This window comes from Lates calcarifer, linkage group LG11, assembly GCF_001640805.2.
Source record: "Lates calcarifer isolate ASB-BC8 linkage group LG11, TLL_Latcal_v3, whole genome shotgun sequence".
NCBI lineage: Eukaryota > Metazoa > Chordata > Actinopteri > Centropomidae > Lates > Lates calcarifer.
Window position 1 is genome coordinate 12,207,569 of NC_066843.1, and position 22,953 is coordinate 12,230,521.

The 22,953-nt window shown below is 40.1% G+C and overlaps 3 protein-coding genes across 4 annotated transcripts; 2 read left to right on the forward strand and 1 right to left on the reverse strand.

Annotated features, from left to right (window-relative positions):
- The first annotated feature begins 4 nt into the window (after positions 1 to 4).
- Positions 5 to 8,464, forward strand: gga3b (golgi associated, gamma adaptin ear containing, ARF binding protein 3b). Its single transcript, XM_018671583.2, is given in 18 exon segments — positions 5 to 216; positions 1,212 to 1,296; positions 1,399 to 1,474; positions 1,561 to 1,659; positions 1,749 to 1,872; positions 1,963 to 2,066; positions 2,339 to 2,419; positions 2,557 to 2,694; positions 3,219 to 3,300; positions 3,389 to 3,514; positions 3,649 to 3,897; positions 4,723 to 4,805; positions 4,909 to 5,048; positions 5,223 to 5,411; positions 5,413 to 5,513; positions 5,622 to 5,791; positions 6,670 to 6,780; positions 6,935 to 8,464. Coding segments are annotated over 18 exon segments (2,109 nt in total). The 5' UTR covers positions 5 to 176; the 3' UTR covers positions 7,046 to 8,464.
- Positions 8,465 to 8,533: 69 nt separating this feature from the next.
- Positions 8,534 to 15,939, reverse strand: nup85 (nucleoporin 85). 2 transcript variants are annotated; one of them, XM_018671601.2, is made up of 19 exons: positions 15,780 to 15,939; positions 15,293 to 15,379; positions 15,022 to 15,182; positions 14,817 to 14,887; positions 14,684 to 14,727; positions 14,225 to 14,294; positions 13,971 to 14,092; positions 13,604 to 13,738; positions 13,153 to 13,275; positions 12,732 to 12,863; positions 12,522 to 12,628; positions 12,159 to 12,242; positions 12,010 to 12,075; positions 11,669 to 11,820; positions 11,417 to 11,534; positions 10,733 to 10,833; positions 10,138 to 10,289; positions 8,946 to 9,047; positions 8,534 to 8,737 (listed from the first exon to the last, which is right to left on the reverse strand). In XM_018671601.2, the coding sequence occupies exons 1-19, from the start codon at positions 15,810 to 15,812 to the stop codon at positions 8,639 to 8,641; spliced, it is 1,959 nt and encodes a 652-aa protein (XP_018527117.1). In that variant the 5' UTR covers positions 15,813 to 15,939; the 3' UTR covers positions 8,534 to 8,638. The 2 variants fall into 2 exon arrangements, with proteins under 2 accessions (XP_018527117.1, XP_018527105.1); XM_018671589.2 differs by having other exon boundaries at positions 15,022 to 15,178; positions 15,289 to 15,379.
- Positions 15,940 to 16,622: 683 nt separating this feature from the next.
- On the forward strand, positions 16,623 to 22,773 carry LOC108880226 (small ubiquitin like modifier 2). Its single transcript, XM_018671681.2, has 4 exons — positions 16,623 to 16,773; positions 17,949 to 18,080; positions 21,094 to 21,165; positions 22,024 to 22,773. Exons 1-4 carry the CDS (start codon positions 16,753 to 16,755, stop codon positions 22,084 to 22,086), a joined length of 288 nt encoding a protein of 95 aa, XP_018527197.1. The 5' UTR covers positions 16,623 to 16,752; the 3' UTR covers positions 22,087 to 22,773.
- Positions 22,774 to 22,953: the final 180 nt, after the last annotated feature.

The following is a 22,953-nucleotide window of genomic DNA, read 5'->3' on the forward strand; positions in this document are numbered from 1 at the left end:
TTTAAAAAAAGTGAGGGGAAAAATTACCCAGCCACGTATTACTCGACATATTTTAATTTCAACACGAATAAGGTTTTTTCGGATGATAGATGCGGTGTATTATTTAATAAATAATTAAGCATCGATTTTGGACTCTCGCGCATACGTTGGTGACATCACGCGATGTTTTTAGTGCTATGGCGTACCAGGAAGAGGAGTCGCTTGAATCTTGGCTCAGTGAGTGTTTAATCCCATTTTATGAATTAAATAACGTGTGAAATTAGCTAGATAACATTGCTGCGGGTGACAGGGCAGTGTGTTGGTCTGTAGAGACGCTGTCAGCGCGCTGTCTGGCCGCTGGTGGAGGTTGTCAGTCCAGTTTCTGCAGCATTAACTAGCAGGGTGGGTGGAGAGCTTAAATAAAACACTGTGTGGGACCACATTTACCAGTGACTGTGCAGAGACTGTGCAGTGACATAAAGCTCTACATACGGTTGTCCCTCAGCACAACTCAATACTTTCTGCAGGACAAAAACAGATTGGTCTGTGTGATGAATGAGCTGCACTGACAACACAATGAACACCACACCAGTAATTACAAAAGAGGAAGGATGGCAACAATTGCTGCATTGTCATGTTGATCACAAGACTCACAGTGATCCATATTCACAGCGGGATGTGACCTGCAGTCAGTGGGAAGTACATTTACTCAAATATTGTACAATTTTGAAGTACTTTTACTTTGCCTGAGCATTTCCAAATTTATACGTTTACTCCTCTACATTTCACTAGTCCTGTGATGTGTCAAAATGAAAAGCATCAAATCTTGATGTTTAAGAAGCTAGAAACAGCAAATATTAGGCTTTTTTGCTTTAAAAAAATGACTGAATCAATTATTCAGTTTTTAAAATAGTTTTAGATTACTGTTTTAGCAGCAAAAAGTGACTCCCCCTCTAAACTCAGATCATTCCTACTCCATCAATCATCACTCCACCCATTCAAATTTATCTTGGGACCTCATAGAAAAGATCAGACCCCATTTTGGTCCCATTTCTCTAACCTGTAGACCACGGCTGCCCAAAATGTAAAGGATTTAATTTTAATGGAACATTGGTACATATATTATATTCTATGTTATATTATTGCTTTTACTCAAGTAAAGCAACTGAATACTTCTTCCCACACTTGATGTGATGTACTATACTCTTACTGTAAATGTCTTTCTCCAACAGATAAAGCCACCCATCCAACAAACAGACAGGAGGACTGGGAGTACATTATAGGCTTCTGTGATCAGATCAACAAGGAATTGGAGGGGTATGTCTGTGAAGTACTTGCAAAACCTATTTCTTTTCTCTTTTTTTTTGAAAACTGCAGTCACCTCAGGCAAAGTTGTTCATCTGGAATTTCTTCTTGCAGTCCTCAGATAGCGGTGACTCTGCTCGTCCACAAAATCCACTCACCACAAGAATGGGAGGCTCTTCAGGCTCTGACAGTAAGAAATGCTGCACATAAATGTCAACACAGTTTTTTTTTTCTCAACAACTGAACCGATCATTCACAGAAATATTTTGTGTACAGGTATTAGAGGCTTGTATGAAGAACTGCGGGAGAAGGTTTCATAATGAAGTTGGAAAATACAGATTTTTGAATGAGCTGATTAAAGTTGTGTCTCCTAAGGTGAGCTGCCTCCACATGGGTTTAGACTTTAAGAAGCTGATTGTATGTCCTAATATCCAGCCTCTTTTTCATCACCTCTTATTTTCCAGTACATGGGTGACAGTGCACCTGAGAAGGTGAAGATGAAGATTGTAGAGATGCTGTACAGCTGGACGGTTGCTTTTCCTGATGAGGCCAAGATCGGCGAAGCCTACCAGACCCTGAGAAGACAAGGTGTGTTGGGATGTTGACAGAACACAGTAGTTTCTCCTTCTTCTCACCTTAAAGGAATTGAATTAATCCGGTCCTCGCTCTCCTCACCAGGCCTTGTGATGCGTGACCCAGAGTTACCTCTGGACAAGACTCTGATTCCCTCGCCCCCAACACGACCTAAACACCCGGTGTTTGACAACGAGGACATGGGAAAGGTGAGGAATTGAAAAAAACACACAACTCCTTGCTAAATCACTGCTGTTACTTAGGTCTTGATGAAGTTAATTGCCTGAAATGAGGCCCATCATCATCAACATCTTAATTTTAGCAGAATCATTTGTTCTAGAGGAAGCATGGGTTGTCCATTTATCATTAAAGGACGCAATCCTGCTAAAGCAAACTGATGTATATATATGTGTGCGTGTGTGTGTGTGTGTGTGTGTGTGTGTGTGTGTGTGTGTGTGTGTGTGTGTGTGTGTCTGTGTAGCTGCTTGCTGAGCTTCTCCGCAGTAAAAATCCAGAGGATCTCCAGGAAGCCAACAGATTAATTAAAAACATGGTGAAAGAGGTGAGACGCATGAGGACAGTGTTGCCAATAGAGCTTATTAAACTGTTGGACTTTGGCTAATATACATGTTTTTCATTTTTTCATATTTGATGTGAACAGTTGTACTGTATTACATTGTTACTTTGGGTCTTTATCAGGATGAGGCACGAGTACAGAAGGTTACAAAGCGGCTGCACACACTGGAGGAGGTGAACATCAACGTCAAGCTGTTGACTGAGATGCTTTCCCACTACAATAAAGACAGCTCCACCGACTCAGACAAGGAGATCATCAAGGTGTGTGTCTGCGCACTCACACACACAAATGACATGGTCAACTTAAATGAGTTCAATTTTAACAAAGAAGGATGAAACTGATTGTTTCCCTCACAGAGAAAAAAAGAAAAAACACATTTAAAACTCTGAACTTCATTAATGGATCTGAATTTTATGTTTGAATACATGTGATACATACAATAAATCATTGTGAGTACACCAAAGACTGCTCAGCTCTAATTATCAGCTGGCCATATCCATCACCATATAAAGTTAACATTTGTCAAATGCAAGGACAACCTAAAATAAGTAAAATTCTAATAGAATTCAAATGATCTTAGTTCACTGTCTATTCTAACTGAAAATGTAGACCATACTGTTTAGTAATTTAATAGTGTCTTAACTTATTTGATCATGTAAAGCTGTCTTTATATATTTGTCTTGTGATATTTAAGTCAATAAACTAACTACAGAAATTCCAGCACATCAGCTGGCATCACAGCTGCATATAAACTGTACAGCACCTCCTTTGTATTTCTCCTCAGGAACTCTACGAGCGGTGTGACAAGCTGAGGCGTGCTGCTTTCAAAATGGCCACTGAGACAGAGGACAATGACACCAGTTTAGGTTTGGTAGTTTAGTATTTTGTGAAGAAGCCCTGTGTTTGCATTTTCATCACTTCATGGTGTGTAATCTGTGTAATTTGATTCCTCAGGTGACATCCTGCAGGCCAGTGATGATCTCTCCAAAGTCATTAACTCCTATAAGAAGATAGTCGAGGGGCAGCCGATCAACGGTGACAGTGAAGAGCCTCAATCTACAGCTGGTCACAGTGAGAGTGGTGAGAGATATTTAACAATCGTGCACATATTTATGCATTTTATATAAAAATTGTGATTGCTACACAAATATCCTGCCTCTGTGTGATTTAATTGAGCTGCTCCAATCGATCTTCCCCTCTTTATCTCTCCACAGAGACCACAGATACACTGATCGACCTCGCCGGCCCTGACACTCCTAGCCCGCCTCAGCCCATCATCCCTCCTGCCCAGTCCTCACATCCTGTCTCCGCCAATCCCACGGCTTCTCCGATACCCGTCCTGCCTCCTCCTCCAAAACGCCTGGCTGGCTCCCATGGCAGTCAGAGCAGCAGCCCGAGTCATCTCCCCCTCGACAAGGCCTCCACTGCTCTCTCACTCCTTGATGATGAGCTGCTGTCCCTAGGTTTTTCATTTGTTCATATTTGACATGAACAGTTGTACTTGTACTGTATTACATTGTTACTTGGGGTCCTTATCTCTCACTTTGCTTTGACTCGAGTTAAAGGTGCTAAATGTTAGTTTGTGCTAACGCTACATAGCCAATGCTACCATTAACAGCTGTTTACTAAACAATCTAGGTTTGAAAAAAAAAAAACTTAGGCATCAAACTTCATTCCTTTACTCACCAAGAGCTCTCTCTCTCTCTCTCTCTCTCTCTCTCTCTCTCTCTCTCTCTCTCTCTCTCTCTCCTCTCCCTCTCTCCTTTGGGGACAGCAACACCAATGTTAACTCTTGTTTTGCTTCTATTGCCATCACTTCTTTTCTTCTACTGAAGTTAGCATGTCCTGTCTAGTCCTGTCTCATAATACCACTTAACGATAGCATCCAGCAGTCTCTTAACCACAACAGTGGCTGAAGCTCTTGGTAAATAAACAGCTGTTAATGCTAACATTGTCTATGTAGCGATAGCAAAAACCTACATATAGCACCTTTAAAGGAACTGTTTGACATTTGGCAATTAGGCTTGGCTTCTGGCTCTGGAGTTTCCCAGCCAAGAGAGAGTCTGGCCATATCACCCCAGTGTAAAATGGCAAATTGTTGTTTATATACATTTTGTACAGATTAAATTAAACAACATATAATGTGTTAATGACTTTTAGCTTCAGGCAGAGCCAGACTACCTGTTTGCAGTCTTTTTGCTAAACTGAGCACCATTTTCCTGCGTGATCTCAGCCCTCTGCCAGGAAACGGAAAAGTGTATTTCTGATGATACAAATGTTTCTTTCAGGCCTAAATGACCCCCCTACCTCTTTGAGCAGCCAATCAAAACCCAAGTTGAAAGAAGTGTCCAGTCAATGGACTTCCTTGCAGGTACATCTAAAATAGTTTGTGAGCAACTTTAACCAAACCACGTGCTGCTGTTTATGATGTAATGAGAGAGGTAAATTATGTTGTCTCCTCATCTCCTCTGCAGGCTCCAGCACCAAGTGTGGATATGTTTGGCAGTATAACTTGTTCAGGTCCAGTGGTGCCCCCAGCTGAGCCAGCCACCAGCATACACAGTCTCCAGAACCTGCAAGACCTGGCCATGATAGGCTTTTCAGATCACAAGAGGTATCGGAGTTATCCACAGTATTTTTCTCTCTGCTGTTTAATTGAAAGTCAGTACTTTCTGATTGTAACAATAGCAAACGCCCTATTTTTTTCTGTAGGCATTTTTACAGAATTGATGGTTTTTATTTGATTGATCAAATCTTCTCATAGTAATCTATCAAATTTGATCTTCAGTTTGCCCAGCCAGATGACGGCCAGAGGAAGCAACTTTGGAATAAACCCTGCAGCAGTACCTCCCCTCGTAACTGGGCAGGGCTCTCCCTCCTCAGCCTCTCTTCTCCAGGGTACGATGCCTGGTTCTCCTGCCCTGTCCCACGCTAGGGTACAGGGCCTGGGCTCGGCCCCGGGGAGCCCACTGTTTCGGCTCTCTGTCGCCCTGCCACCCTCCCCTCCAGGGCAGCCCGGCCAGAGCCTCAGACATCTCCCTGAGCAATGTGCACGTCCCTCTGGAGGCCATCAGACCCAGTAAGGATAAAAGGGAAAGAGGGAGAAAGGAATACATTTATGGATGTAGACTCTTTGGATAGCTCATATCTGCCTGCTCCTGATTTGCCGTGCCTCATCTGTCCTCAGGTAAAGTGCTGCCTGTGACAGCCTACGATAAGGATGGCGTTCGTGTGCTGCTCAACTTTGCATCCGACTGTCCCCCCTGCAGACCTGACGTTCTCGTAATGGTTGTGTCCATGCTGAACACAGCGCCCCTGCCTGTTCACAATGTGGTACTGCAAGCTGCTGTGCCCAAGGTAGAGACTTTCACTACAGCTAGTGGACGTACTTTATCAACTTGACTTGACCTGTGCTTTACACCAAAGTTTTCACACCATTTTCCATTGCAGCCACTATACTAATGTGTCTGTATCACCAATAAAATATTTTACATTTTAAATAACCTATTTTAACTGATAGAGACTTTGATAGAAAAAGGTCTCTGCACTCTTAGATCCATGTGTTGTTTTCACTTTATTTTGTGAACTTTTGGTGTATCAGACCTTCATCAGAGCATACAAGACTCAACAATGAGCAAACAATCACAAGAAGGGTGGAACACAGGGAATATAGAAAAACACATATAAAATCAACAAGCACCTTATACTAATAACATTCATATATAATTGCATCACATGTTCAGTGGGGCTTTGAAAGGCTTGTACCATCATTCTTGTATCTTGTATCTTATAACAAGTCAATCTGTAGGGCTTATAGTACTATAAAACTACAATTCCCAAGAGGTGAGGAGGAGGAGACTCCTCCTCCACACAGTACACAGGTGTAGCACATACTGCCAGTGATTAGAGTGTGACTGTGTATCTTTGGCTGCATGCTCTGATGAAGATCTGAAAGCTCACTAAATTAAGTCAAAACACTGCACAGATCGAAGTGTGCAGAGATCTTTTTCATTTTGGACTCATTGACGCTTCTAGCACCTTAATAGAGAACTGGTCGGGTGCAGTGACTAAGTTGAAGTCTTTTTCTTGCAAAATTGTGCTACTTTCCCTCGGCTGTCTTCAACCCTCCTCCACTGTCTGTGGAAACACAAAGATAGGCTTGAAAAAGATGCGGACCTGTCCTTTAATAAAGGCTTTAAAATGCAGTGCTGACTTTTCCATTCATCTTCCACAAGTCAATGAAGGTGAAGCTGCAGCCTCCATCAGGAACAGACCTGGCACCATTCAATCCCATTCTACCTCCAGCCTCCATCACCCAGATCATGTTACTGGCTAATCCAGCAAAGGTAGGTGACGTCATGACATTAAAGGGACCTAGCCACACACAAACCACAAAGAGTTTCTGAGCCATACAGCTGTCAGTCATCGTGGCAGGCAGTCCCTAAAAAGCTGTGGAAACATGGTGATAATGCTTAGAGATCTGTGTGTGTGTCCTCACAGGAGAAAGTGCGTCTGCGCTACAAGCTGGCTTTCACACTAGGAGACCGTCTGTGCAACGAGGTCGGAGAGGTCGACCAGTTCCCCCCACCAGAGGCGTGGGGTCACCTATAGCAGCAGCATGCAGGCCTGTCAGCAGGGACAGACTGGTTCGTACTCCATGAAGGGGTGTGTATGTGTACTCACATGCATCCCAGAGAGAGAACGGAGGGTAAGGCGGAGGGGCGGGAGAAATTCAGCTGCATTGTTACAGTAACAATAACTTTCAGCTTCACATTCCTTATAGTTGTTTTTCATTTTCTGGCCATTGTTATTCTTGGCAGTGAGATGTTGACAACAGACACTAAAAGTTTTCTTTATACAAAGCTTGTGCTTTTCTGCAGATAGCTAACAAAGCAAAGATATACACTGTTGAGGGAGATAGCCACAGTGTTAACAGATCGACGGTTTTGAGATTAATGTTTTAATGGATTTTCCCGAATGTATTTTAAATAACAAATGCATTAGAGCTCTGCCTCAGTCTGAAATGTTGCACTGCAGCATTTCAAATATTTTAGAAGAAATTAACCTCTACATTGACAGAGCCTAAGAGACATCTGTTGTGCTTTTATTTATTCCTCTGACTGAACACTCATCCAGCCTGCAAAAAAAAAATATATATATATATACTTGAATATTTCCAGAGATTTGGAAATGGTATCTAGTAGATTTCTTTACACTGGCAAATTCATCCTCTGATTAAAAAGTACTGTTACCTATTCATTTCTGCAGGAAGATGGTGGACTGATTATTGTACTTATTATGTGATTATTTGAGCCATCAGGATTTTTGAAGTGAACTGTGTTTAACAGTTATTCTAGCTAATGTAGCCCTGTGCTAGATTAGTGGACCAACAATGTTGACTACTGAGCTGTAAAGACAAAGTAAGGCAACCAACAGCACTGTACATTTCATCATTTCATTTTAAATAATGGAATACTAGTTTTATTTCATGTGATGCATTTTTTCTTTTGAAAGTAAAAAGTAATTTGCCCTTTTTTTTTGAAAGCACTGGGTATCAGTATTTTTGTTCTTTATGTAATAATGTTAACTGTTCTGCCAGTCTCAGTATTGGGAGTATTTTTGTCATATTTATTATTTTCTGTTATAGTATTTCAGTGCATCACTGAACCTAGAAAATGTGAACTGAAAAATCGGGAGTTTAAATTTGGTAGCTTGAAAGAGAAATCTGTCACCAGGGAGATTAATGTGCAGTGTGTGTGATGGAGTGGAACTGTGCTGTGGGTAAATTTTCATAAATCATCATCAGTCCGATCCAGGTCCCCTCTCTGGTAGTCCTAAGCTTATCATCATATAGGATGCAAAGAAGTGTGTTTAATGTACATAGTATGTAATGTAATGTACCTATCGTGTGTTGTATGACAAGTTATGTGAACATGTGACATGTAGATTTTGGGAGCGTGTTAGGTCTGTACATACTGTATGATGTGCCATTTGTTCGCTGCATGAAAAAAATAAATATTTCTTTCAACAGATGTCTCATAATCTGGGGTTCTTTAGCTTGTTACACTCATGATTATTAAATTCAAGATTCAGAAAAAATGCACATCATGAAAACTTTTATTACCAAAGAGCACATTTTGATTACTTGAATTTTATATACAGTACAAAAATGCAAAACAAGAGTTTTCCTTTTACTGTCATTGTTCATGTTTCCACTGTTCCCTCTTTGACTATGGCCATAGCCAGATTCCTGGCCAGAGCGAGTCTCAGGAGCTCCACTTTGGTCAGCTCTATGTCTTCCTCCTGAAAAGACAAATGCACTTGAATCAGAGGTGGACTGGATTTAATATTTCAGCAAATCCTTGTATCATCACTGTAAGAGTAAGAGGTGAACTTCCAGGACCAGGTTTGAGTCTGTGTGTTATAAGCCAAGCAATGTTTGGGTAATCAGTTCTCTAGAGTTTATCTTGATCATTTAAGCAGTATTAGGGCTGTGTGAGGAGAAACATACCTGCATTGGTCTGTCTGGGCCAGGAGTTGTGGTGTTCAGAGAGGAGGTGAGCTCCTCTAAACAGAACATCAGCTCATAGGTTTGCTCTGCTGAGAAGATCACCTAAAAAACAAAAACAAAAAAAGCCTCTCTATGATTAAACAGACCACAGAACAACCTTTTTTGCGAGCATTGCAGTTCTTCTTTTGTTCATGCTTCTTTTGTTTCCATATCTAACATAATAATGTGAACTACAAAGTTTGTCATGTGACGTTCAAGTCTGCACCATGACAATAGTCAACACTGTGGTTTATTTCTGTTTGGGACAAAATGAATGACAATGTGCAGATCACAACTGACAGCACAAAGGAAGAGTATGACCCACTCAGAGATTTAGTCTTGAGACTAGTAATTTAAAATGCATGATCGTAATTAGACATGTTGATTATCCAGTCACAGTCACGGACTGCAGAACAGAGAGCGACGCACAAAGTTCTCTTTCACTATAAAAACAATTACCTGACAGGAATGTGCACAAATCAACAGATAAATGGGTGAATCTGCTGTAAAGCAGCTGCTGCAGAGGACAGAGGTTTTTCATCAGACTAAAACGATATGCCGCTTTATTTAGAGCCAATCACTAAACAGAATCAATTATGCAGCTGAAATCTGATCACATTGAAAATATGTTTTCATCACAGTTGGACACCAACTTTTGACATTTGATGTGGCCTTGTGTCTATTCTATATACCTTCTTATATAATCTGGTTGCGCTGCAACAATTAGTTGGTTAACGGATCTTTAGATCAACAGAAAAGTAATCAGCAACTAATTAGATATAATCAATTAATTGTTAAAATAGATAGTAAACTGAATATCTTCAGGTTCATTTTCACATTTTCTAATGTTTTATCAATCAAATAACAAAGGGAAGAAAAAAGAATATATAGATTAACCAACACTGAAATTAAGTATTTTATTTGTTGCCTCTGACGTTTTATGTGCCTTAATGAAAAAGCTAATTTTCATTCTACATTATTATTTTGTCTAAAGAAATGACAAAATCATCTAAAACAAAGTTGAAAATTTTATTTGAAAATGTCCTATCTTTTATTTTACCTTCAGAAAATCAGTAATATCAATGTCTATATTGTGATTAGGATAGAAGTCTATCCAAACCCACAGTACACTGAACACTTTGTGGTGACTGACCTCTTTCTGCTCCAGCAGCGGCAGGGCGTCAGTCAGCAGAGTCATCCAGAAGCTCCGGGGGGCGATCTTGGCCGTCATGAGGGAGAGGAGCAGCTTAGCCGCCTCCCTGAAGCGCTTCTCTCCGTACAACTTGTGGAACTCACGGTACTTCCCTAGGAATGAAAAGAGAGCAACGTTATCAGGGAAAAAAAAACTGGCCCATTTTAACAGTGTCTGATCACTACTGAGCTAATGCTGATGTAGATGTGACACACAGTGAAGTAAATGTGCTGTTTGATAACTTTGTATCACGTTAATTTCATCTGTGTGAATTGTACTATGTTATGTATAGAAAAGTAATTCCTTTAAATGGACTCTACTTGAATCTCAGCTTTAGAAGGTTGTTTAGATGGTTTGTCTCTATTCACTCTGTCACATGCTGTTGTGTTAAGCTTTATTTATATCTCTGTGTGTACACATGTTTCTGTGTCTGAGTCTCATGTGACACAATGCTGAATGTGCTATAACTTGATGTGTGAATTCAACTTGTGAGAATGCTGAGTCCCAAGTGGAGCAGTGTGTGTGTGTGTGTGTGTGGTGTGTTCCTTGTTTATACCAAGGAAAGTGAGCCTGTCACTGAGCAGCATTGCTGGGCCCAAGTTGTCTATTAGGTCCAGATCAGAGAACGTCCCTCTGGCGCAGTAATCCTGTAGGAACCTGACACACACACATGCACACACACACTTGAATGAGGTAACCTCATAACAAAGTGCTTTCACAGGAACACTGGCAAGCTGTAATTTATCTGAGTTCTCAAACAGACTACAATGCTTGATTTGTTTCGAGTCCACCACATGTAATCCTTTATGCTATTTTTTCCCCATGTTGTGTAAAAGGCTTTGTCTGAGTACAAAACATCAGCCTAATAATAGCCCAATCTAACAAAGGGGAGTTCTTTAGGGTGTAATAAAATCAAGAGAGATCATCTCTCAACATTAATATTAATTCTACATTTGAACAGGGCATCCTTGTTTGATGATTAAGAATCAAGTGTTTTCAGAGATGTCTGCAAAAAGGCTGCCCTTCAGAGTCAGTGGTGGAAACAGAGTTGAGGAGAAAAAGGCAAAGCGCTCTCTGATAAGGAGAAAAGCTAAAATGCATTAATGGGAAAGAGTGAAGGAAAAAATTAAGACTTTTATAACTTCTGGGGTTCTTTGAGGATTATTCTACCCAAGGTTCCAGCACAACTATTCACTGTGTTGAGAAATATCTTGAAGAATATGTTGTGAAGGGGACTAACCTCTCTGAAATGAGGGTAGCAAAGGCAGCATCTTTGGCCCTGATGCTCCAGGAGAGAGCAGAGCCCAGTCTGTTGTTCCTCAGAGCCCGCATGGCCATGATTTTACAGATGCTCCGCACTGAAAAGACAAAAAAAATTCAGGTTTACATCTCTACTGCACCGGAGAAACAAATGACTTTACCTTTGTGTCTACATTTGTGCAACACAGGTGGATATAGAATGACAGAAGGGCACAGGGGAAGAGAGCGCTACCTTGCTCTGACATTTGCCTCTGCTCACAGATCCTGAGCACCTTGAGGGCTTTGCGCTCGGTGTCTAAAGGAACACGTTCAATCTGCAGCTCCAGGTAGACACGGCCAAACTCTGGGCAGTGGTCAAAGTAGTCCACGGCCAGCTGCCACAGACTTAACACAAACACATGTGCACAAAAACATAGTAAGTGTAACATAAAGGCAACTGTGATATGATTAATCATAAAAATACAACCTGTGAAAAAAAAATAATAATTTCCAGCTGTAAAAGCTGGAAACACTAATTAACAGAATTTCCATACCACAAATATAATTATCATACTGAACTATAGATAACCATACCTGTGATGAGTGAAGAGACCAGAGGCATATTCTAACAGGAGAAACTCTCTCAAGTTGGAGCCAAAGCTGAACACACACCAGAAAGATATGTTAGAAGTTTGCTGAATAAAGTGTATTCAAGTACAAATGCAGCCAAACAAAGTGCTTACTGCAGATTGTGCGACTGCAGGAGTTTGCAGTGATCCAAGAGATCTGTCAAATGGGCCACAAACCACCAGTTGTTGAGAGCAATGCTGAAAGGACACATGGTGAAGAAATTACATTAAACATTATAGGCTGTAAGAATAAACAAGAACCATAAAATGCAAATGTTTGGGGAAACTATATATTTTGTTGATTTTTTAAGTGAATAGAAGTAAATACAACCCCTGCAGCCAACGCACACACAAAAAAGCGAGCCTCTCTTCAAATGTGAATGCACTGTTACACACTTTACTTATTTCATGAATTAGTAATTGTGATATGGGTAAAGATTATCCCTTTATTTCACCCTGTTAAATCCTACATCATACCTGCAATCCTTGATGACCTGATGGATGTCAAACTCAAAGGCAGCCAATAAGATGCTGTCTAGGGGCTCAGGGACGCTCCTCGAGTCCAGAAACATAGTCATGCATGACTGTAGCACGCACACACACACACACACACACACAAAGTAAATAACAGGGATACAGTAGCAGAGATGAGTGTTGAGTGGTGCAGCAGCAGTTAGTGCAGCGTACCTGTGCATAGTAATGCAACTCAGTGGGTTTGACCGTGGGGTGACAGAACAGCAGTCTAGTAACCAGGAAGTGGTACCAGGTGCTCAGCAGTTCCTTGTGCATGAGCAAAGTATCCTCGTCCCCTACTAGAATCTAATATGAAACAGATAGGAAGAGGTTAAAGTGGTGTTGGATGAATAGTTTAAAATGTTTAAAATGTAAAAAAGAATGTACAATTTACTACAGATATTATTTTACATACACTCAGCTGCCAGGTACACCTAGCTAAGAGTAATGCAGTCTAATACAAAAGTATTGCAATAAATCCTCCATTCATGAAGGCTATGATGTTCAGTTTTGGAGACTATAGTTTGTGGTCAAGTATACATGTAATACGAAGGTGGAGAACAGAGTGGACTACTGAGGTGACAGGGCCACTGACCTTGCAGATGATCTCCAGGTGTTGATTACTGGCAAAAGAGTTGTCTTGTAGGCAGCGGTCCACCTCCTCGTGCCAGTGTCTCCACTTTACATCAAACTCTGTTAACGTCTGGGTGCCACCAGGCTGAGGAAATATCACAGAAAGGTCAGAGGTGGAGGTGTTGATTCATTTTTGAGGCTGTAGTTTGAGGTGTCATTCTGATGAATTGCAGTATATTGTAAGATGTTACTTGTCAGAGTGGCTTGTAATAAGTCTGTGCTGATTAGCCTAGTAAAATTCATAGTGCACCTTTCCCACCTGATTAATAATTAATAATTCCTTAAAAATGAGATTGAACCATGTGTAAAATAATGATGGGTGTCAAGAGTATGAAATAAAATTAAGTCCTGATCATTCTGCCAAGGTAGTCTAAAGCCACACAATAAGATAAACAATTGAAAAATGATCTTACATTGTAGAAGGGCATCTTGCTGAGCAGACTGTCCATCAGCTTGAACATGTTTCTAGCAGCAGGCTGTAGGGTGGCCTGCTTCACCAGCATCTGTCTGGTTTCTTCCAACCTGCCCTGCAGCACGTAACTCACCACCTGCACAGCACAGACGCAAAGAAAACAGAGATTTACACTGAGCTCTACGTCAGAGAAAATGCAAATGAAGAGGGAAATGTGTCTGTCTGGTGATACTAGGAGAGAGAACATCTCTGCTCAAAATCAGCACCACATCTTGCACCAGTCATTAAAAGTAGAACTGGGTGTCTCTGTGTGTGTGTGTGCATGGCAAGTTTTAAAGACATGACTGTGTTCATGTTGCTGCACCTACCACATCCCAGTAGTCGTGGTGCTCAGCAGGGCTCTCACTTTGCAGCACATCTCTGGCCTTCTCATCCACATCGGCCTTGTGTAACCTTACCCAGTCCAGAAGGTGGAGCAACAGGGAACCCGCTGAGGAGACAAACACACACACACAGCTCATTTGTTTGTTTGGGTTCTTTCCTAATCTCAAAGTCAAGTAATACAATGTATTACAAAAATAAAGGCGGGAGATTAACTACAAGAAAAAAATCAAACTCTAACCAGGGGCTGCGTCGATAAACAGAACTTCACACAGATTCCAGATCAGCTCTATGGCCAACAGAATGGACACCTGTGACAAAACAAAACAGAGGCTGGGGTTAGGACAGCATCTAAAGACTAAATAAGCCAAAAGTTGATTTGAATTTTTTAAAAATGAGTATGTATGTGCATTAATTGTCACTTTTACTAACTCTAGCTCACAAGTGAGTGTCTCTGTTTTCAAATAAAATGTTCTTTGTTTTCATAAATTACTGGCATGCAACAGAATTGTGTCTTATTATACCGCAACAATACCATTCTACTAAAAGTTGAATGAACAAATGTTGAACAAACGTTGCCTCTACTTGAAACCTGAAATACACATATGGTATTGTGTATGTGCATTAGTCTGCTCTCCAAAAATGAATGTAATGTCTTTGCATGTTGCAGCACAGATATACACACAATAGCAGAACACACCTGATTTCCATACTGCGTGGCCATTTGAGCATCTTTTGTAGAAACTGTAGAAAAGACAAAAAGGTCAATTTGACTATCCCTGTGAAATCACACTGAAGACAAAAACAACAAAATTAAATTGCAAAACTCTGACCTGCAACCTGTTGAAGTTCTTCCATACAGGCTCGTATCACAGATCTGTAGTTTTTACTGATGCTGACAAATCTAAGAGGTAGACATATATATAGAGACATTTATCATTCCTCAATCATTTAAGTAAGTGCTTCATCTGCCTTTTGTAATAGGATTTATGTCACTGGAAACCGATGCAGTGACATGGAAAAGATGGGAGGACTTACTGGGGTTTTTTGTTCTTGCTGGGAAGGTCCTCTCTAATCGTCTGCAGACCAACAAAGATGTGATGTGACTCATTGAAGAGTTTGCGTAAAATAGGGGAATAGATGTCTTCGTCTTTCCTGACTTCATGGATGAAGGAGCAACCTGACCCTTTAGCACCTGAAAACACAGGGTGGGAAGGATGAAAGACAGAAACTAACATCTGGTAAAATAGAGGGGCGAGGATATGAAAACATAGAAAGGGAGCTTGTGTTAATATTGACAAATACCTTTTGCTTTATAAAGGGTCTCATACACAAGGATATCACCAGGACCCCACGCAAATCCCAAATGCTTCCCATCACTGGCTGCAGGAATATTCTGCATTTAAAAAAGAAAGACATTGTAAATATCTAATGAAAGAGGGGATGGAAAGATTTCAGGTAAATACTGGCTAAATTTAATTATTGCTGGTAGCTTTTTTACAGTATTATCTTTAGTCAAGCAAAATCCTCTACCTCTTATTACACTGAATTTTACTTAGACCCTTTTAATATTCTGTAACAAGTCCTGTAGAATTGTATCTTTTATGCTCTTATGCTTCACATGTGTCAAGACAATCGTATCTTTGATGTTACTCTTAATGTTTGCAACAGACGTTAAGTGATTTTGTGTTTGTTCAACTTAGATAAGTTGACAGGTTGCTGCGTTGCAGTTAGCTTGTTAGCATTGCTACTCAGTGGCAGTAAAGAGAGAAAAATAAGGTATAGCGGTAACTCACAGTGACGGCCGGTTCGACGTCTACCTCCTCCATCAGGGAACAATGCTATCAACAATGTAAAATATAAAATGACTGGCTTTTCAGCTATAAAATGTTCATGCCATGAACTACAGGCGCGGTGCTGCTTACGCGCCTCAGTCATTCAGTCAAAAGTCCTTACGGCGCAGTTGTCATGACGTCACGAATGGTGCTGCCCGTCCTCCTGCCTGTTCTCTTATCCGCTGTGTTTGCCTCATGGTCTCTCCCCAACAGACATGTAGATAACTGAAAAATACACTATTAATAAAAATGTTAACACGGATAATCAGAAATCCTGAAGGTCTGGAGAACCAGGTCCACATACCAGATGGAAGAAATAAATAATCAAAATATGAGAATTGTTTTTCTGACATCCAAATGTGAAGAAATCACACAAATATTCTCACTGGAATCTGTTAAGACTCAGTCTTGTACGAACACATACTTTCTTCATGTAAAAGTATTCGTTTAATATAGTTTTAGTGCATCTTCATCATCAGGCAGAAAAACAAGATGGCCGCTGGGATTTAAAGGGTTAAAAGAAGGAAAGAAAGAAAAAAGACCATAAAGTGCAAGTACAACATTCCCAGTACGCGTAATGTACTGTATGGTGATGATGACTGATCCATGCAGCATTAATCAGAAATCAGCACGGTGGTCAGGTGCGTGTTGTGGGATAACTGCCCCTCTAAACCTGACAACAAAAAGCAAAACATCGCTGTGCGCGTGCATGTGTTCCTCGGTGCCTCTTTAACGCGCATTGAGACTCTCCCGCCCATGCACAGATTGCGCTTTCAACCTCGTGACTACCTACAGCCATTCAGCGCCCAGTGCAGTGGACGCGCAGTGGCACATGGCCGCGCACGTTCGGTTCGAAATTTTTAAACGGGGACGAGTACGTGCGCGTACCCGTATTCTTTGTGTGGCAGCGTAGAGAAGCGCCAAAAGAGTGACCATGGCTGATGAAAAACCAAAGGTGAGTGTTTCCACATTGTGTCACAGTATCCCTTTATTTCACCGGATTTGTGGCACAGGAGGTCATAGAAAAAAACGGACATTTCCAAGCCTTTTGTTCCACCTTGTTAAAGTTGAGAGCTAAAATTCAACTACTAGCTATCCCTACTTTGATAGACCGGAAGGTTTGTGAACGCGCATCCACAGGCGCGCAGATCGCTCTTTGCTTGATAACACTCAGCCAACCAGCTGGTGTCATCCTCAGTGCATGACTCAATTTACCAACGTGTGTGTGTTTTTGTTAATTTGTCTAACTTGGAGAAACTTTGTGCACTCAATAGCGGCATACCTGTGAGAACTGGTCCCTCTAAAACTGCAGTATTCTCTTTTTACCTTTATTTGCTGATATCAGGCTGTGGCTTGTATTGATCTGATCTTGCAGACGCTGAAACAGGATGTAAACAAAAGGAAAATGCTGCGGGAAAGTCGTTTTAGAAACCGTTTAGGTATACCTGAACCTCATGGGGATATTTGTTTTTGCGGTTAATTAATTATTTCACATTTTGAATCATGTTAATGTAAAAATCTTGTATATCCAATATTATCTGCAACTTTGTCAGCAATGGCTTATAAGTCAATGAGAGGCAGTAAAGGGATATGTGCTCTGGTCAAAACTCGTCAAAAGTCGTCAGTTCGTTACCTAGTTAAGATTTATCCATTCATGAAGGTTTCAATATTCAGTTTTTGCTGAAAATGTGTTAATGAAGTGTTGATGCAGTCTGCAGTGCTTTTGAATTGTACTGCACTGTGTTGACAGGGGTGTTCCTATTATTTTGTTGCCCCCATTCAAATCAGTGAGAGTAGGCTAAAGAAAAGACATACTTCTTTGTATAACACAGGACAGCTCAACAGCAGCACAAATTGCAGTGAGTCAACTGCTTTTTAAAAATGTTTCAACAAAAACTTAAATTGCAGCACCTCTATCACAGTATCTGGTTTATTATAATGGAGAGAAACATGCAGTTCTTCATATCTGCTGTAACCAGCGTGGTATTTTTGGTTGTTAAAATGAACTAACATTAGAGCTTGCAGATCATTATTTTGTTGATGAACTAAACTGATGAATCAGTATTCCTGCTCTGGTCCCCTTCACGTCTTTGTTAATGGTTCTTTTCCCTCTCTGTCTCTGTCCCTCAGGAAGGAGTCAAGACAGAAAACAATGAACACATAAACCTGAAGGTAGCAGGTCAGGATGGATCTGTAGTGCAGTTTAAGATCAAAAGACACACGCCGCTCATCAAACTCATGAAGGCCTACTGCGAGAGACAGGTGGGCATGGCACAATATCAGCAAACAACAGCCGTCACTGATTGTGAACATTCAGGATGATGTGCATTTCCTAAACCAGCAGCTCCCAGACTAGGGAGTTACAGAGCTATTCCAGAGGGTGTGCTAAAGATGTACAGACCATTTTCACAGCAGACATTTTGACTTGTTGAACGCAGGTCTAATAATTTACATATTACATTGCATTGCATTGCAATTACGCAACATGCTATTTGACTACCCTTTATCTATAGTGAAGTGAAAAATCCAAAGGATAGCTTTGATATTCTCCTTCACTTGTGTGCTTGTTGTGATATTTACTTTCAGCCCTTAAGGAAAATGTTAACAAAGTAAAATATTTTCCAGTCTCCTTTTCATTTGTTATTAATCTGTTGATATGTACTTTTTAAGGTGAGTGTATCAACCACCACTGAGAGTCAAATGTTTTGTTCTAGATCAGTTGGAAATTCTCTGAATTAGCCTTTAATGGAGCTTTAGTTTTAAGACTGCATTGCACTGTTTAGGTAGGAGCTGCTTCCTTTAGCTTTTTAGTCATTTTGGAGTGGATGAAAAGGTGCAGCACCTCAGTATTACTCACATCTACTTCATTTAATACATCCACTTGAATATTGGATTTTAGGAGCAGTATGTTGGGTAAGTGACACCCACAGTCCCTCTTGTAAATTTGAATCAAAACTCCTGCTGCCTCTTAATTTGCCTTTTCACTGCATGCTTTTGATTTGCCAAAAAAGCATAGATGTTACTAATAACATTTAACATTTAAATGTCCCAGCGAGACCAGCATTTTTCAGGCACTGGAACTGGCACATCTGAATGTAATGCAGCTATTATTAAAGTTATTAATTACACCCAGGCTTTTCCTGCTATGACATGTCAAAATGTCTGCCAATAAAAAGGGCCTATTAGAGTGGAATATTTTTAACATAGCAGAGACCTTGTAGGCCTACATATTTATCAAAGAACAGCATTTACTCAGGTAGTCTCCTTCCAACTGCAGACCAAGGCTTACAAGAGCTATGTTGCTAAGTTATGCTGCCTTTACATCATATGGAAATAATTATTGGAATTACTTGATGGTTCAGAGCAACAGCTTTGAAGTATGCACATGTTTGTCTTGTTTGAAGACAAAAAAGGCTGTGATGAAAGTAATCATTTTCAGCCTTTTCACACCAGCGCGTGCACTTAGTGACTGGTAATTGCTGCTTTTGTTTTACGGCGTTCTAAATGAAGCACAGTTAACCTCAAGAAAACAAGTAGTTTTATCAGGGCAATTTAAAAGTCCCACTTACCATATAAATTATGTGGTCAAAATGTGTTAACTGTGTTTATTTAACATGAAGACTGACTGCAGACATTGATATAGTTCAGTATGTTAAAAGAGGTTAAGATCTACCTGAGCCTCTCATACTGGAGTTATATCCAACTATATCCAAATCTAAAGACATAGCAGAATGTTAAAAGTTCAAACATAAAAGCCAGATGACATTCATTAAAAAGTAATTCATCGTTTTCTCTGAAAGAGTTATTGTTCATAGTTTACTGGCTATGATCCAGCTCTGCTCTACAGCTCTTCTCTCCCTGCTAGAACATAGTAAGGTCCACAGGGTCAATGCAGATCTTCCCTCAGCAGCTTACTGCTTTACCTCTCGCTCATCTCCTAAACTAAACTGCCTTATCTACATCTGAGATATGTTAATCACAAAAGATATCCCATCTTTTCTGTCAGCAGATCTGAATCACTTTTGAAGTTGCCCTTCATCAGAGTACTTGCTATAATGGCATGCAGGAATGCTGACTTCTTCTTATGACTTATTCTAATGAGTTAACACTGAAATTGTTGCCAGTTCAGTTCTGAAAATTGTAGTCTTGGTTGCAACTGTGATCGAATGACTACAGAAACAATCCTGAGATTTGACAATAACTTTTACATTCTGAAATATCTATACCTAAAAGTCAAGAGGAAAATATCTTATAAAACACAGCCTCTGACTTTCCTCTTTATTTGAAAGTCAAATGAGAGTTCAACATTATGGAAGACTGAAAGCTCAATCCCAATATTGTCTATTCCTTGGAATGCCAGCAGGACAGACATATTTGTTATGCAGCTCATTTTTAAAACTGCAGTGAAAACCAGATGTTTTTTATCATCCCTTTATTTTTGTTGCACTGCAAAAGACAGTGTAACTTATGATGTTTTCATGATCCTCAAATTTCAGCAGACATACCTGAAACACGACATGCATACACAATTTAAAATAGTCTACTGTATATTATTTTCTTAGCTTTTGCAATAATATATCAAATATATCTCTATATATAAAATACTGGAGCTGTATCTAACAGATGACTTTAAAGAACACAATAAATCCCAACTAACTTTTTTTTTTAATTTTATTTTAATATTTTATTTTATTTCATTTTTAAATTTGCATTTCTGCAGCAAGTGGAATTTTTTTGGAATTTCTTTTCTTTGTGTTGCCCTAAACATTACTGTTATTTAATTTTCTGTTCTGATATGTTTTTAAACTTTTTAGTTAGTATAGTCAGAGACAAAACTCAGTGATGGCAGTGAATATATATTTTTGTTGATGAAATCATGTAGTCGGTCACTGTTCGAGCGTAAACTTGCAGGATCTTCACCTATCCTTTCTGTTTAGGCCCTTTTACATCAGCCTTTGAAAGTGCATACTACATTCACTGTAAAATGTCACCATCCAATATCAAGTAGCAGTCACAGCTGCTGACATCATATGAGAATCTTTGCTGAAACTGTAAACCTTCCCCTTACATTGTTGAATATATGATTTCTTTCTGTGAACCATTCTTAATTTCCTCTTTTAGGCTGTTAAATGTTTGAAGTATTGATAAAAGTCACCTAGTTAGTACTGTGTAACAAATTCTGGGAAGGCATGAAGATGATGGGTTCTTTTTGTTGACAGATGAGGCAGTGCAGGTGTAATTTAATACAAAAGGTCTTATGTCTTTTTCTCTCCAGGGACTGTCGATGAGGCAAATCAGGTTCAGATTTGATGGACAACCAATAAATGAGACAGACACGCCGGCACAGGTACGTTTGAAGTCTTAAAACAGTGAGTTTTGCTGCTCAAAACTGAATAGAGGGGTGTGCTTACAAAATGTGCACTCACAGGGCACTCGGTTGCCTTGCCTGCACTGCCACACGCTTCATTACTCACGCTGATGCGTTTCTGCTATGTTTAACAAGGAAGGTATGCACATTTCATGCATTACTATCTGTGCTTTTTCATGGGGATGCTTGTCTTAGTTTGCTTGACTTGTGGCATTCTTTTTTTTCCTTCTGGGAAATGTTAAATACGTGTTGAAAATGGAAGAAATGTTCACACACAACCCAATGTCTGACTAAGTTGTGATAACTGTAGGACACACAGGCACTCGCTGATACGATTAAACAGTCAAAAAGTTAAATATACAGGAGATTGCCCCCACAATGAGTTGTGTGTGTCATAGGAAATGTAGGCTGAGGTTAAGGACATGCTATTATGGGGAGCATGTATATGCCTCACACTGTCAGAGAACATCAAACTCAAGTTTTAGTTGCTGTGTTCTCAAATGTGTGTTGAATATGGCAGTGTAGAAAGAAGCCAATGTACTTGCATGTTCTTGTATATTATAGAAGCCTGTCTATGCATGCTGTGATCATCAAAGTCAAATACAGCGTTTCATTTTGGCTTCAATGGTGCCATTTTGCCTATGCAAAAGACAAATGTGAGTTTGAATAGACCGTAACTGTCACCCTTTGGGCACATGCCACATAACTGTAACATCTTGACATGAAATATGCCCCGCCCACTTGTGTCTCTCTACTTAGGGAGAGTTTCCTGTCACTTTCCACTTTTTGCATTATAAAGTGTCGCACGTGTTTAAATAACTTTTCTTCTCTCAACAGTTGGAAATGGAAGACGAAGATACAATTGATGTGTTTCAACAACAGACGGGAGGCCTGATTTAATTGACCAAATTCGCCACCATTTTCCTCCTCAACACAACCAACCCTCCTGGCCTGTGATACACAGCGGCTGCTTCTTTACAACTTGTCCTGTTGTCTCGACAGAATTCCACGCAGAAGAAGTTTGTCTTTTCTCTGCCACACATAACTGCTGTATAGTATTTTCATTCCCGCCCCTGTTACTTTTCTGTTTTTGTACATAAACTACATCCAGATCACCCTGAGTTCAGGTTTTGTTTGTTCATGCTGTATTGTGGTAAATGTTAAGGACTTCCCTTCCCCAATTTGAAGGGCTTGTTTCTATGGTTGCAGACAGACTGGTGATAGAGTGAGAATTAATAAAACTGACTTTTCTGGTCAAATGTCAGGGGGCTAGGCTTGGTCAGTGTCCAGCAAATCTGTTCTTAAAGCATACTCTTTTGGGACTGGCTATCACTTGGTGAATGCTATGTCCGGTTTGGGAATGGAGCCGGATTGTCATTTGGTTTCTGTTCCCTTCAGAAAAAATATTTGATTTTATACATTTTTTATATAGTAGTGGATGTGTAGAGAAATGTTTTGATTAATCATTCGACTAGGCCAAGCTTAACATTTTGGGAAGCCTGAAGAGATGTTTCAGTTACATAAACATCTGTCTTGTCTATTAAGATGCCTGTTAAAATAAAGCTATTGTCTTTTTCCAGACTTTCACTTTTTTTGTCTGCCTCTCTGGTGTAATTGTCTGACCCTCTTCTGGGCAGTGATACAATGGATATAAAAATAAAGCTGTAGAACTATCACAGCAGCGCAAGTCCAGGTAGTAATTTTGCTGCAGATTTTTGTTAAAGTCTACTTAGACTAAAAAAAGTTTTGGTTATTGTTGTGTGCTGT